The 15297-nt window shown below is 40.1% G+C and overlaps 1 protein-coding gene across 2 annotated transcripts in view; it reads left to right on the top strand.

Moving 5' to 3' along the window:
* LOC138045328 (suppression of tumorigenicity 18 protein-like) overlaps positions 1-10684 on the top strand; it is a 29416-nt gene extending 18732 nt beyond the window's left edge. The window contains exons 19-27 of one of the 2 annotated variants that reach the window (XM_068891778.1): positions 221-283; positions 1392-1448; positions 1551-1613; positions 3786-3838; positions 5340-5379; positions 6439-6501; positions 8848-8981; positions 9476-9635; positions 10328-10684. In XM_068891778.1, the coding sequence (XP_068747879.1) occupies positions 221-283; positions 1392-1448; positions 1551-1613; positions 3786-3838; positions 5340-5379; positions 6439-6501; positions 8848-8981; positions 9476-9635; positions 10328-10547 (853 nt within the window). In that variant the 3' untranslated portion in view covers positions 10548-10684. Of the gene's footprint in view, positions 1-220; positions 284-1391; positions 1455-1550; positions 1614-3785; positions 3839-5339; positions 5380-6438; positions 6502-8847; positions 8982-9475; positions 9636-10327 lie in introns of both variants that reach the window. The other variant, XM_068891777.1, reaches the window with a different exon arrangement.
* Positions 10685-15297: the final 4613 nt, after the last annotated feature.

Raw genomic sequence — 15297 nt, 5'->3', positions numbered from 1 at the left:
AATGAAATTTAGGTAATGATATAATATGGGTTCGGAAAATTTTACTTAAGCTTGCAGTAAATAGCAATTGTACAACAAGCTCTATCTTGTATAAGTCCTCTCTGATATTCTCAACGTAATACGAATAAAAATCGGCCAAAACAAAAAGCCCCCCCACCCCCCCCCAAAAAAAGGCCAAAATTAAGATGATTTTTGAATGAAATTGTTTCCATTGTTTTAGTTGTCCGACTCCAAATTGTGATGGGCGGGGTCATGTGTCCGGACAGTACGCAACTCACAGAAGGTGAGTTTATTGAGCTCCTTGGTCATTTTGTGGGCTTTGTAAAGTGAACAATTCCCCAGATGACAACCATGGATTTTGAAGGGAACCTTCACTCCTACTAAAGAATGACTTGTGGTCAATTGATTCGAATAAAATGAATTTTGGAATTGCGGTTTCTTTTCATATTTTCCGTGCGCCGCCATCTTGAATGATAGTGACGAGTTACGGTTGCCTTATTGTTTTCGACACAACGAGCGTTTGTGTAGGAGCACTAGGAGAACCGTAACACACTACAATTATTCAAGATGGCGGCTCGCGGGAAACTGAAAAGAAAAAACAGTGATATTGAAATTCTTTTTTTTTTCGGATAGAAGCACTTTCTGTTTTGGAAAATCGAGAAGGTTAAGCGAAAGTCTCTATTTTTACTCTGAAACCGCTCAGGATTCTTTACCCACATTGTTCCACGTGAACGAGATGGACCAGTCACTGAAATGAGATTCGTTTTAGATATATGCTGTCGTTGCGGGTATGGCTGCCTCCGTACAAGTGCCAAAAAAGTGCCCATTGATAATGCGGGTCTTTTAAACTAATGGGGATCTTCGTACTCCTTTAGAGGGAAATAGCAATTCCCTTGCATTTTATCTTGGTTTTTCAATAAGGGACCCCCTGTAGAAAAATTTATCGTCAAAGAGCGCATTGACGAAAAAAGAATTGCGCAACGCAGAGCGAGTTAAACACCATAATTTTATAAATGAGGCATGCCCATCAATGTCTCTTTCCTTCCTAATAGCTACCAATGGCGTTTGTCTGTGTTTTTAATAGAGCGGTTTTCAATTGAGTGTCGAAAGTAATTAGCGAATTACTTTGGTTTTGCATTACTTCACTCAGTGATTGATTAAAAATTCTCGCGCCATTTTTTCAACCAATCAGAATTGAAACCAAAACCAATCGTGGCTCTCGTGAGCACATTTTTCCGCGCTTTGTGTCGGCGGCGGGTAATTACTTCGAGTTTTGATTGGTTTACTGGATTGTCTCCGTTCTTTTTGATTGGTTAAAGTAATTACTTTGGTTTTGGTTTTACGACACTCTTTTGAAAACCGCTCTAACTTCTTTTTTGTCTTTTTTTCAGTTTATCAGGCTGCCCACTCGCGGCCAAAATACAGCAACAAGAACATCAGGAAGTTAGGTACATGTATGTGTTAGCTGAACGCAGGGAGTAGTTGCCGGCCTGTGCCGGAATTGGATTTTTTAGGGCGTCAAGCTGATACGTTTTTCATATTGTATACAGGTGTCCTACCGTTGGTTGTGATGGGACAGGTCACGTGACTGGCAAGTACTCCTCTCACAGAAGGTACAGAAACATGTGCAGTGATGTAACCCCATACACGTGGAAATTAGAGAGAGTTTTTTTTAAGCATGGAAAGCTTTTTCATCCTCGCGCAGGAGCTCATGGAAGGGAACCTCCATCTCCACTAATTCCTTGAGTCAACCCTTTCCCAAGTAAATTTATTTTTAGGAACAGGTTTTTCCCTCGAAAAGTATTCGCTGCTCGCGCGTGACGACAGCGATGTTTCGATTAGGGGATGAGTACTGGGCACGAGCCTGTCCACAAGTACGAGTTTTCCGCTCTGAGCGTGCGCAGTTGAAGGAAAACCAATGCGCATGCTCAGAACTCAAAATTCTGACCCTTAAACAATGTCGACCCCAGAGCTCTTCTCTTTTGCGCATAAGAGCTCTGGGAAACCCTGACACAAACTGTCTTCTCATTGGTTTCCGTGACAAGCGATGAAAAGCGTCTCTGATAGGTGCATTCATGTTAGCACGAGGAGTGCGCAGGCGCCGTAAGGTTCAAATAGCCAGTTTTTGGCTATAAGAACCCTACAGCGCATGTTCTCCTACATAGAGTTTCCCAGACAGGCATAAGATCCGAGGCTCTGGTGACGAGAATGGCTCTTAAATGGCGATTTAGACGGTACGATTCTTGATAATGACATTCACATTCAGCTAGCGCAGCGCAACGTCGTGATTTTCGATTACTTACACTCGCGCGGTTCGTTAATCATATCTGTGGCAAGGGTGTTTTAAGTCAGATTTGCACGAAGAGATGGATTTGCGGTGTCATGGCGTGAGCTGCTCGCATGTGAAAGTCTTATGTAAAAATCATATCGTCTAAGTTGCCCCCTAGTGCAAACCATCCTCAAATTTGATCGTCGGTAATTTCTGACTTGTTGCTGTCATATATCCCTTGAGTAACTATTGGATTTCAGAATTGGTTGAGGTAGATAACATCCACGAACATTTACCTAACCCCAGTCAAAATATATCCCCCGAACGTTCACCACACAACTGGAAGCGTATCGAAAAAATAACCTTTCACCTCCTTTTGCTCAAAGGGGTTATAAACGATGCCCCTGTGAGAGCACACAAAAACATAACGACGCGTCTTAAAATGTAAATTTGTTATTGAAAATTCAGTTGTTTAAAGTGGTACTATGATCAGAAAGTCAATTTTTTTTCCTTTGGATTTCAAAACTATGTTAACTTAACACTAAGTGACCCAAGTTCTAAGCCTTAATTTCAAAAAGACACCTGTCTATTTTAACTGGAATTTTCCTATTTAATGGTCCGCCATTGCTAACTTTAAAATCTTGAGAGAGCTGGATCGAGGAGAAAATGACGTCAAAGACTCGCTTGCTAAAGAATGCGATGCGTTTGTGCAGCACGGGAGTTTCGGGCTTTCTGATTTTTAAACTCGTGTTTTTTAAGCTAATAAGTAAATGGCGTCACTTTTTTTCTAGATTCAACCCCCTGAGGTCCAATTGGTCAGTTTTGAACGTGAGTTCACTAATGGCCGACCTTGAAATCCAAAACTTACACTCTAAGTAAACACCCTTTGAATAAAAATCAAAGCTCAAAATTTTGCTAGGATAAAAAGAAAATCTGAAGGAAAAAAGGAAGTGATTTTTGGTCATAGTACCACTTTAACGTTCGCAATCCGCAATATCATCTTTCCCATAATATTTCCCAACCTTTATATTTACTTGCTTCTGATTTCGTGCCTTATATTTAAGTTTGAAATCCTGGTTTTCTTTATTCCCTTTTGAATTGAAATTTATCGCAACTTTTTCATGTGTTTGCGCAGCAAACCTCTTTTAGTCAACAAGCAATTTCTTTTTAAATTAATAAACAAATACCAGTGGCGGTCGTGACGTTAGTTTGGGCTGCCTCTGAACACAGGTTTGACGACTTTCCTTGCTCTCTGCGAATGAAGTTGTAGATTTACTAACGACCCACTAAAGTTAACGCACATTGATTTTTTGTGAAAGGGAGCTTTCGCTTCTTGACTAAAAACTGCAACAACACAAAAGAGTACAAACATTTGCTGACTTGATGTCAAATGCAGCACTTTAAGAAAACGACAAACTAAATTGAATGAATCTTTGCAAGAGAGGATTATCCCTCCTGATTTTGGTTGATGGGAAGTGTTTCCCTGTTTTAACTACTCTTCTGACTTTCTCTTTAGTTTGTCAGGTTGTCCTTTAGCTCCGAAGCTTGCCCTTCAAAACGCTGAAGCAGGTCAGAAATTACTGGAAGCTGTTTACACGTTCTTTCCATTTATTATGAAATTTAAGAATATTCAGTTCACTGAAGCATGGTACAGTCCCTAGAGTAAATAATTTGTATCGTTATATACCTGGACTTTCACTAAACATTGATTGGTTGATTCTTTGTCACGTGGCCCTGATCAAGTTCAAATGTATCCCGATCGGGATACAATTCCGCAGTTGTTTCCCGCTCCGGGTGTTTTGCTGCGATTGTTGTAGGAAAAGTCTAAATATATAACAAAGCACTTAATGTATGGTCCCTCGGGAAACTAGTTAGTTTTGCTTTCCCTCGAGTCCCGTGGGAAACAAAGCTAACACTGTTTCCCTCGGGACCATACATAAAGTGTATATTGCTTTAATGTAAAAATACCCCCGAAAACGTATTGTATTGTGGGATGGTGAAAATAGTCAATAGAGAGTTTAAGAAAGGACAACTTCAACGAAAACGTCACTCTAGAATGTGACTTAGCGCTAACAGCCTATCGGAAGTATTTTGCGATTATCCTGTTTTGTTCCCGGTGTACAATACGGGCCAACTATTCTGTAACTGGATGGGTACGAACGGATTTAAAGCAAAAATAGAAAATGAATGGTTCATTGTTATATGCTCGCGTAGGCTGTGACGACAGCCGTTGTCTTGCTTAACATTCTGGAAAGTGGTTTGTTTGCAGACTTTGTTAAGCGACTTAAAAATGATACGTGTTTTTACGGGTGAGATTAAATGAGGAGAGAGAGAGCACGTTCAAATACAATAATAAAAATAATAAAAATAGCACGCCTGTCGCATTGGACTTGAATAACCGCAAAGTTGAAAAAATTTATTGGCGACCAATTCATAGCGATCTTAAATTTTCGAAAAAATTAAGGTGGCTCTGAATTTAAAACTTTGCGGATAGTTTTATCTCAGATTGCTTATTACTATTCTACAATATACAAAATGGGGCACACGGAGTTCATTTTTGAGATATAAGTAAGTAAAGACGAAATATACGGTGTTTTTGGGGAGCTCTCATGTTGCCATGGTAACCTATTATGTTACAATAGTGGGCACATTTTGTTAAGCAATAATTGATGTTTTATATGGTACACTAACACTGCTGTTACGTGATACAGTATAGTAGTTATAACCCTTCTAATTAGAATATTTCTTAACCTGTCCCATTAGAAGTGTTGAAACTGGATCCAGCCACCTTAAACGGCAGGCTAAATCAGTTCTTAAAGTTGCGGAACGACAAAATGACATCTATTTTTCCAGACTCAGAAAGGGGATTTCAAGAAACGCCGAAGAGATTGAATCTCACCCACGAGCGTTACTCTCAACTTTATGTTTTCTGCCTTCCCTCCCCCTCCCTCCCCCCTCCCCCTCCCCCTCCCCATCAATCCGGTCAGTGTCATGGCCGTCTCAGTTGTTCATGTTCCATTGTACACTATTGTACATTTCAAAATTTCTACCGTTTATTTTTGTTCTTCAGGTGGAGCTAATGGTTCGCAGTCCGAGAAACCTGGACCCATGTGAGTGTCTATAGAAACATGTTTTTGCTCTTCGCTTCTGCGAAAATTTCTCTCGAGGAATCGGTTGAGCCCAGTCAGGAAGCAGCTCTTTACAACCTCTAATTTCGTTGGATCCCTTTGGGATGCAGCTCGATTGTGTTTTACGTCGTGGTTCATTGTTTCTTTTGTATCGTTCTTTGTGTCCATTGTTTTCTGAACCAATCTCGAGAGTCGTTCCGTTGTACCAGGAGGTCATCAAGGGGGAACCTCTCTCTCCACTAATTCCTTGAGTCAAACCTTGCCAAAGTAAAATTATTTTTAGGTTTTTCCCGCGAAAAGTATCATATTTCCCTTGACGCTGAGATAGCTTTGTTTTGATTGGCTTTTACAACAGTGGGCGTGCTGAATCCCCGAAGGGAGGCGCTCTATAAATAAATTTACTCCGGAAAGGATTGACTCCTGGGCTAAGTATGGAAGAAAGAATCTCCTTTTGATGAGCTCCTAGTTGTACGAATAAATTTCTGTAGGATTAGTTTTTTATCCGCGCGCGTATACCCAAACTATCATCATCTAACACATCTCTTTGTTCACTTCCTGGGCTCAGTGAAATTCCACATCTTGTTTATGACAAGAGGCCAGTTTCGTATTCTCACACGGTTAGACTGGATCTAGCATGTAGTGGAGGCTTATGCGGGGGTAATAATTTGCATGTAAAAAGATTCCACCGCATTAGCCTCCACTTTGTACTCGACCCAACCCAACCGTTGGAATACGAAACTGGCCTATTGCGCGAGTGCCACCCCGCGTAATTTTCATTCATAGCAGTTTGCAGGACGGTCAGCTGAGCCTGGTTCAATGCGCAAGCTCCTACGAGTCTCCTGTATCCTCGTGGTCGACCATCCATACCATTATCGGGAAATTTTTCCGAGTATTCCCGAGTGATCATCGATTATTGCATCTCTGAAATGATTAGTTGTGTCTTTGCGTTATGGGCAACCTGTGCCAAGCACAGATTTTTCTTTTTCTTCAATCATAGATGCGTTATTTGGTGACTGATATGTAAATTGTTTGGCTCCTTAGGTGCCCAACTCCTGGGTGCGACGGTACGGGTCATTCCAGTGGACAATTTAGTACACACAGAAGGTTAGTTCGGGTTAATTTAGTGTTTTTATGCTGGCAGATTGCCTGGTAACGGACTTTGCATGAATTGATTCCGAGGCGTGTGCTTCCATTTGTTATCAAATAAGACGCTGTATAAATGAATCTTAAGGCCGGGACACACTAAGCGATAAGTCGCTGCGACTCGTCGCGGGGACAAGTCGCCACGACAATTCGCCTTGTGTGACACGTTTAATTTTATGAAAATCATTGTCGTTGCGGCAGAATTTTGTCGCCGGGATCAGTCGCACGAATTCAACCCGTTTAAATTCGTGCGACTAATCGCAGCGACAAAATTAGCGAAAGCAGCGTTGTAGCACCGCGTGTACAATTCCGGAAGCAAGTCGCTGCGACAAAACATAAATGAACCAATGAGAGAGCGTCATATGGTCAGCCATATTGAATTAGAAAACTAGTTCACATTCCCCACCTTACGAGATCACTGCGTGTGGCCCCAACAGGCGTCGTGTCGCAGCGACTTGTTTTGTAAGTAGTACACACGGAGCAACTTGTCGCAGAGACCTGTCACTGCGACTTGTCGCCTATTGTGTCCCTGCCTTAAGAGACTGGCGCGCGAGCTCGTCTTGAAGTGCGCTCGCATTTTCAACCCGTTCTCTACCTCTGAATTAACGATTATTGTTAAGGTGGTTCCCTAGTATTGCACTGCGCATCCTGTTCTGCGCATAACACAGTGTAAGCCCCGTTCGTATTCAGGCATGGCTAAGAGGCTTTATGGTCAAATTTCATGGCTCTTTGTCTCACAAGTCTCAACGGATATTTCTAAACAAAACAATGTTTAAATTTAACCATAAAGACTCGTACCAATGTGTGAATATTGATATATCGAACGTGGCCAAAAACATTTCAAAATGCCGACCTTTCGTGAGGGAAAGCTCGCTAGAAAGAAGAATGGCCGTTTTCAGAGCACAGCAGTAAAGAGCAAAACAAGAAACGTTTTGGACTCTCACAAAACAAAAAGTCGAGTGATAGCCTTGATAATGCTAAAGAAGATTTAAGTCCGACTGTGAAAGTGAAACCGCGCTATCGGGGAGACGTGTTGTCGAGGGGTCGAGCTTGGTTTGCTTTCTGTTTTCTCCTAAACGAGGTTGGTGACCTATCTTTTTTTTGGCATAATTTTATTCTCTTACTCATCTTCTTTGCGCTGTAAAAAAATTACAAAAAATTTACGTCAGAAAAAAAAAGTTACAGGAAAGATAGTATTCGTAGCCATCACTCGTGGACACAAAATTGTCTCCTCGAGATCACGCACCCGAAGAACATTTGTAGTTAGTGCCTTTTCAAGACTTGTGCCTGTGCCATAAAACAAACATTAAATTATTCCTTTTGAGCAACACAATTCACCTGTTTTGTTATTTCAAGAATTACGTCAAAGCTGTGCTTCCTGTTCGTGCAAAACGTAGCCTGAACCGATGGAATAAACTTGTCCTTGATAGATGAAGGCGCAATGATTAAATGAGTAACTTGAGCAAGTTATGTCTCTCAAACGAGCTTGGTGACCTACTTTTTTAATTGCACATTTCGAGTCACCATAATATAGGGAACAATCGAGAAAAGTTTTAAAAAAATCTTACGACAACTTCTATTACTAAGGAATCACCTTAATTCGTAAGTTGCTCGGAATTTACTATTATCGTTAATTTAGAAGACTGAAAGCTTGATATGGATTGTGGGAAAGGGTGATATATTTTTAAAAGACAAGCCAATTGTATGGACAATAGGACTCGAACCTGGGAATGTTGTTTAATCCGTCACCTAACCACTTGCCGCCACACCGCCAGCAAGCTGCTCGGGGACATTATTTGAAACACTATTTGATAATACTGTATTATCACTCGGCAACAAACAATATTAATACTGCAAAGGGTCGGTAACCAAACTTCACGACAAAACTACACATTTTAAAATCAAAGCTTAGGTCTAAAGTATTAATCTAGCTTAGGCCTAATTACTCTTCAGCAGCGATATTCCATTGGGTACTTAAATATTGAAGTGTTTTTTGAGATTTTTGAGAAATCCTCAGTGGTAAAACTTATTATTCATCAATCGTCTTTGAAAAATGCGTGGTTACCCCCAATTTTCTTTTTGGATTTCAATAACACTTGTTAAGATCTACATTTCCTGCATTATCATAAACCGGGGCAGAAATGCCTTGGAATTAGTAGGCACCGTCCTTAAGTGCACTCATTAATTGGAAAAATCTTCTGCAATTTTTTTCTTCCACCAGTTTTCTTTTACATAAGCGTAGCGAAGTTTTGATTTTTAGCCCTATACCATTCATCGCACCTAAGCTTCACTCTTGTGCATTCACAGCTTATCCGGTTGCCCCTTGGTTTCCCCTGCGGAGAAAAAAGTTCTGATGAGACAGGAGGCAGAATCGAAATTAATGGCGCAAGCCACCGCAAAGGAACCGGAAGTCAAACTGGTGAAAATCCGCTCTGGAAAAGGTAAGTCCCTTCACAGAAGGACGGCGACTAAGATCAGTGTTAACGAGAGAGCGCTTATCGGTCGAGTATCGGAAGTTATTTTATCAAGTACTTTGGTTTTTACATTGCTACGGGAAATCAGTTGTTGGAATTTGTTGTCTTTTGGGTTTATAGCACTCACACATTTTATAAGTCATTTTAGATCAAACATCCGCGGGGCCTGGAGATACGAAGAGAGCACTTGAAGTGAATTTTGTTTAGTTTTTGTTCTTTCAAAAGAGATTTATAGAAACGTTGATTGAAACTGTTGTGTAGATATTCACGAGGATGAGTTTATTGCGTGGAGAAGCATTTGCGACACTGGCTTGAAAATGTTGAGCCACTTTTTCGACAATTACCGGCAGAAATGACTGGTATAAGTTACGTGAAAGTTTGTCTCTGTCAACAAAAAGATGTGAAGTAAATAGTTACGGAGGTTACCTTGAATTCCTGACTCTCTGTTTTGTCTCTTCCAGCTCAACAAGAAATCGAAAAGGTCCGTGCGTTGGACAAGGAGATCGATCTCCTTCAGTCTTCCAACCAAGAGTGCGAGAAATTAAACAAGGAACTAGATTCCGAAATAAATCGGCTGGAACAAAGGCTTACTGTCTGCAAGGAAGAAACGGCCAGCGACAGGTAACTACGTTGGTCTTTCTGGGGTAACAGGAGGGTCCTTCTCCCTCTCTTCCCCTCTTTTCCCCTTCCCTCTTCCTTTCCCCCTCCCTGAGCGCTCGCTACATGCATTAGCTTCTAGTGTGGCCTATCATAGAGTGGTTTTCAATTGAGTGTCGAAAGTAATTAGTGAATTCCTTTGGTTTTGCATTACTTCACTCAATGATTGACTCAAAGTTCTCGCGCCATTTTTGCACCCATCAGAAGTGAAACCAAAAACCAATCGTGGCTTTCTCGCGCACATTTTAGCGCGCTTTGTGTCGGCTACGTGTAATTACTTCGAGATGTGATTGGTTTCCTGGATTGTCTCCGTCCTTTTTGATTGGCCAAAGTAATTACTTTGTTTTTGGTTTTACGTCATTCGATTGTAACTCGCTCTAACAGGAAAGCAGTTACAGAACCAATCAAATTGTGAAGCGCATACATGCAGCCGGCTCTTAGCGCGGGAAAACCGTGCGAGGAAATCACTTGCTTTTACTTGTCATTGGTTGAGAAACTGATTCAATATTTTCTAGCCAATCACCAAGTCCAGGAATGTCGCTGACCAAGCCGAACGGGAAATTACCTTTGGCATGCGATTAATTTAAAAGCCTCTTCGTTACTGTGGCGAGGTTTTGCAACTTACAATGAAAGCTCTTGTTTGTGTTAACTTTTAGGCACAGGACTGGTGTTGTGGAGACCAAACTTGCAGTGGTACAGACGCGCTTTATTGCTTCATTGTCGCATGTTCAGATGCCGGATATCGGCGTGAAACTCACCTTTGATTCCATGGATAAGTACATTGATAAACTACAGGAAGTTATCCAACAAAGGTCTTCAGAATATAGAACGCTTATTGCAGAGATGAAAGAGGCTTTATCAGATTTCAAGTTTTAAATAATATAATACAGGACAGAAATAGAGAAAAGACGATTTTAAAGATTATTAATGCTATCATAAAAATGATTTCTAGTGATACCACTTAACTAATTATTAATTAAATTTAATTGGAAGTAATTACAATAATTAATTATTCCTCTAAAATTTTCACAAACTTTGGTCATATAGACTGAATGGAAGAGTGAAATTGGACCAAATAATTTATCTTAAAGTACAGCCGTTTAAAGAAATGTACTGATTATGTATTTTAAATCTTCTGTTTTAATGCTTTCTGTCTTAAAGTGGTTCCCAGTCAAGACATCGGCCGATGCTTTCTTTAGTAAACGACAAATCTTTGGCGATGAGATATCTATCGAGTTAGAGCTCGAGATGAGTTTCGTCTAACTTTGAACTGGGTGTTAATAAGCTTTGACTTATCACTGACGTAAGTGCCAATTTTCTCCAGAATCTACAAATTTCCTTACGATATCGTTTTTGTACCCAATTTTTTTAGTTGGTGGCATACGAAATTTATGGAAACAACTATGCGGATTGCAAACTCGGCTGTTAGCAATTGGACATTTTCAATTTGACGTTATTTATAGAGCCCGATTTATTTCTTGCTCTACTACTGTGAATCGTATTGGTTATTTAAGGACACTGAGGGCTCAGATGTTATTTTCCCTTAAATATATCCGAAATTAAATCTAAATTCTTGAGATCGTGGTCAACAGATGCCCTGACTATCCGTGATACAAAAAAAAAAATGCAATGGGATTCTTTCAACTCGCCGTAAAAGTAGTTGCCCACACGACTTACCCGTATTCGCAGGCCAATTAAGGGGGTGTTTACATGATACCGGTACGAGTTTCATTCTGGTACGAGTTCATCCCGGTTCTTACTTATCGCTCTGTATTTGCTTACATGATACCGGTGAAAAATCTCATACCAGTACAACTCGTTCATCCCGGTAGTTGTACCGAATCGAAATTCTCATAACGGTATGAAAAGTTATACCGGTATCATGTAAACGCTACATTGACTCCCATTCCGGTACGAGTGGTCAAGTCTTGGTGGACTGGGACTATTGACGCATGCGTTGTATTTCTAAATATTGGACGCCATTATTGTTTTGGTTCATGCGTCATCCATGTAAACGCGGTATGAAATTGACAACTCGTACCAGAATGAAACTCGTACCGGTATCATGTAAACACCCCCTAAGATTGAGTCGCAACCTCGCAAAGGTTGCCAGTGATCTCTGCAGTTGGAGATCGTGTCATGCGCGAGTGAACCGCAAATTCGCGATTTTAGAATTTATCCATTGCTATTTGGTGCCCTTTCGTGTAGCTCTCACACCAAAAGAAGCCAAATGAGCAAAGTAGAGTTTCTTAGCAAGGTAAATAGAAGAGGAGTGATGTGATTTCAGTTGGCATCGTAGCCTGAATTACGCAGGACTTGGCTTCGTTTTGCCGTTAGCTGTTCAGCTAGTGAAGCCAGAAATATTACATATGAATCTTTACTGTGAAAATAAGCGAGAAAGATTGATTAATTTCATGTGGGGCATTTCGTTACACAGTGATAGCCCAAATCTCTTTCAAATTTATTTTAGCATCGAATTCCACCGTCATTCCGCAGTCTCAAATCCCGGAAAAATGAAACTAGGATTTACAGTTAAACCTTCGGGTTTCGGGTGAGCAGCACAAGAAGCGGAAAGTTGACAAAACTGGTAATAATTTTCTCGTGACCGAGCTAGAAGGAGTGGGTCTTTTTTCTTAGATGACGTCATAACCACAGTGCATTCCAGATTGGAAAAAAACTGTGCATTGCATAGAAATTAATGACGATGTATCGGGAATATTTCTCATGCTAGTTCGGACTTGCATCAAAATTTAACGTTGCAATAAAACCTACATTTCCAAGAAAAGACGCATCATGCAAAAACAATTGAAGCAAGCAAAAACACCTGAGCCGTTTAGTTCGCTCTTAAGCTACCGTAATACGAGCAACAAAAACGTCCAACTTGTTTTCGCAACATCGCTGCAAAACTGGTCGTAAAGCGATATTACGCATTTTAACATTCCACGCACGTCTTTCAACAAAAAAATGTGTTTCAAGTTGCTGCAGCGTGTTTCAGAAAGGAGATCTCCGTTCTACTTTCTGCAACAAAATCAACTTAGACAGAATTACAGAAAAATTACATTTATTCGAAATGTCAGCGTCCCGGAAACTTGAAGGTGAAAATAAGCGATTCAAAGTCTTTTTTAACGGATAAAAAAAAAAATTGTGAAAAAAGATTCTGACAAACTTTTTAAGTGCAAACGTTATTTCCTCTGGTTTTAAAATTATTCTTTAGAAAGAGTAGGGCTCCCTTTAATGAGTACCTCCATTCTATCAAAGTGTAATCTTGAACGTCTTGTCGAGTCGTACGATATATAACTACTGTTAAGGCTATTTTTACAATTTCGAAGAGAATTTTTGAGAGAGAAAGAAAGAAAGAAAAGGGGGCATTATATTAAAGGGAGAGATTAGAAACATGATTTATTATCGTAATCAAGGTTCTCTTATTGATCAAATTATTTAGTGTGAGTTTTATTAATATATATTATGTCTCAAATTTAAGAATTTTTACAAAATGAGTATTTTATCTCGATAAATCTGAAATCAGATTATGGTTTAAAAATAATCCAAATTATGTGAATTTAGGAAAAACTTAAAGTGAGAATTACTTAGCGCCGAGGAAACAATGCTTGAAGAGGACCCCCTTAAATCCTATGCCAGTATGAGTGCTGAAAGTAGTGAGCATTATTGCTCTGAGGTGTCACTGTCGCCTTCGCTGTCGTGGTTTCTTAAATTCCCAGTCATTTGTGCTCGCGATAATTCGTTTTCTTGTCTTTAGGCAGCCAGAATTAGAACTGTGATGTCGTTTGTAAATAGTTTTCAAGCTCTTATCTCAAAGTTATTCTCCATTATCATGTGACGTGGTGGGAGGGCATTTTTGTGGCCCAAACTTTGCCCAAACTATTCCTGAGGAACTGAACCGGTGATTTCAAAAAACGACTGGATGGAGCATCGTATTGCTGGTTTTCACTCACGTGATCAACAGCCATGTTTTTCAGCGAAAACAAAAGGAAGCGTTTTCATAATAATAGAGTTAAATTCGCGGAGCATTTGGTCGGGGCACCAACATGGCCGCCCTTTCTTTGTTTACGGGCACCAACATGGCGGTCGTGACGTCATGTGAAAACCGAGAATTGTTGGCCAACCAAGTCTTTCCCTCAATTGAAGGATTATTCTTAATTGTCACTTTCTTCCAAGTGAAGTATTATCGTTCATTTTGGACAATGAAAGCTTGATAGGGATCATGGGAAAGCCGAACCCCAATGTCTGGACTCGCAGGACTCGAACCTGGGAACGTGTGATTAATAACCCCCTCAGTTAACCACTAGACTACCACATACTAACTGCGAGGATTTCATCTTTTATTTATGTCAATAATTTTTTCTTCCAAAATTGCCGCTGTAAACGTGTATTAACACCCGCTAAGAATCAAGCTTACACAGTAAAAAATGTCGGTTACCAAATTTCAAGAGAAAGCTAACCATTTTAAAATCAAGCCTTAGACTTAACCATTATTCAGCAATGACTATATATATATATATATATATATATATACTAATTAGTTTTGGTAAATAATCGGCACATTTTCTAGTCAGTTGATCTTTACTGGTTAAGTGGATAAAAACAGTTCCTTCAAAGTGGGTAGGTCCTGGTTCAAATCCTGTACAGGGGCTGCTTTTACTTTTTTCTTTTCTTTTTCATACCTGGGACAGAGTGATTAAAATTGAGGATAATACTTCATTTAAGGTAAACTGACAATGAAGGATAATCCTTCATTTGAGGAAGAGGTCGTGTTGTTTTGGCGAGTGTTTTGTCTCGTTTGGCCGCGCACGATAGTTTGAGCGAGAGTTTTGCGGTCAGCAATTACTGTTTTTTTTCCCAGCGGGCTCAGGTAGAAAAGGAAAAATAATATGGCGTCGGACACGGGGACCAAGGACAACGTCGAGGCTTTTAAAAAAAAACGTGGAGTGACGAGGAAATGTTTGCACCAATTGACTTATACGAGGCAAGACCTTGCCTCTGGGATGTTTCCTCCAAAGACTATTAGAATAGGGAAGTGCAGCCAAAGAACATAACCATTAGAAATAAACGCGCATGATATTGCGCACAAACTTCATTTTAGCCGTCTGGCTAGCTGAATATACCAGCTGGCTAGTCGCGGCCATATTTACGTTAAAAAGGGTTTTCCTAGGGTCTCTCTTTTTTACACGTGAAACTCTCGACAAACTCTCGTCAACTCTCGATCACTCTCAAGGGTTTCAACTCTCGTCAACTCTTGCTCTCGTTAGTGTTTGGCAAGGGCTTTACGATGAGTCAACAACATGGCCGCCGCCTTTTTGTTGTGCTTCTCTTTCAAACAATAGATGCTCGATCCAGTCGTGTTTTTGAAGATCAGTGAATTGCGCTCTTTTCATTTGTAAAGGTTTCCATTTTTTTTTGTGGCCAAAAAAATGGTCGATGACCACGTGTATAAAACTAAAGGTTACTTTAAAAAGATTTAATTTACCAAAATATTCTTACGCTTTATTATTTATTGGGGACTGTTTAGTTGTTTTTGGAACAAAGGTGGGACACTAAGAAAGGTAGATGATTGGACACATTCAGTCCTCGTTGAAATGTAAAATTATCAAATAAATATTAAACAAGG

This window comes from Montipora capricornis, chromosome 4 (assembly GCF_036669925.1).
Source record: "Montipora capricornis isolate CH-2021 chromosome 4, ASM3666992v2, whole genome shotgun sequence".
In the NCBI taxonomy this organism is placed as follows: domain Eukaryota; kingdom Metazoa; phylum Cnidaria; class Anthozoa; order Scleractinia; family Acroporidae; genus Montipora; species Montipora capricornis.
The sequence above is the reverse complement of the archived record's forward strand: the minus strand, read 5'-3'. Positions and strand labels throughout refer to the sequence as shown.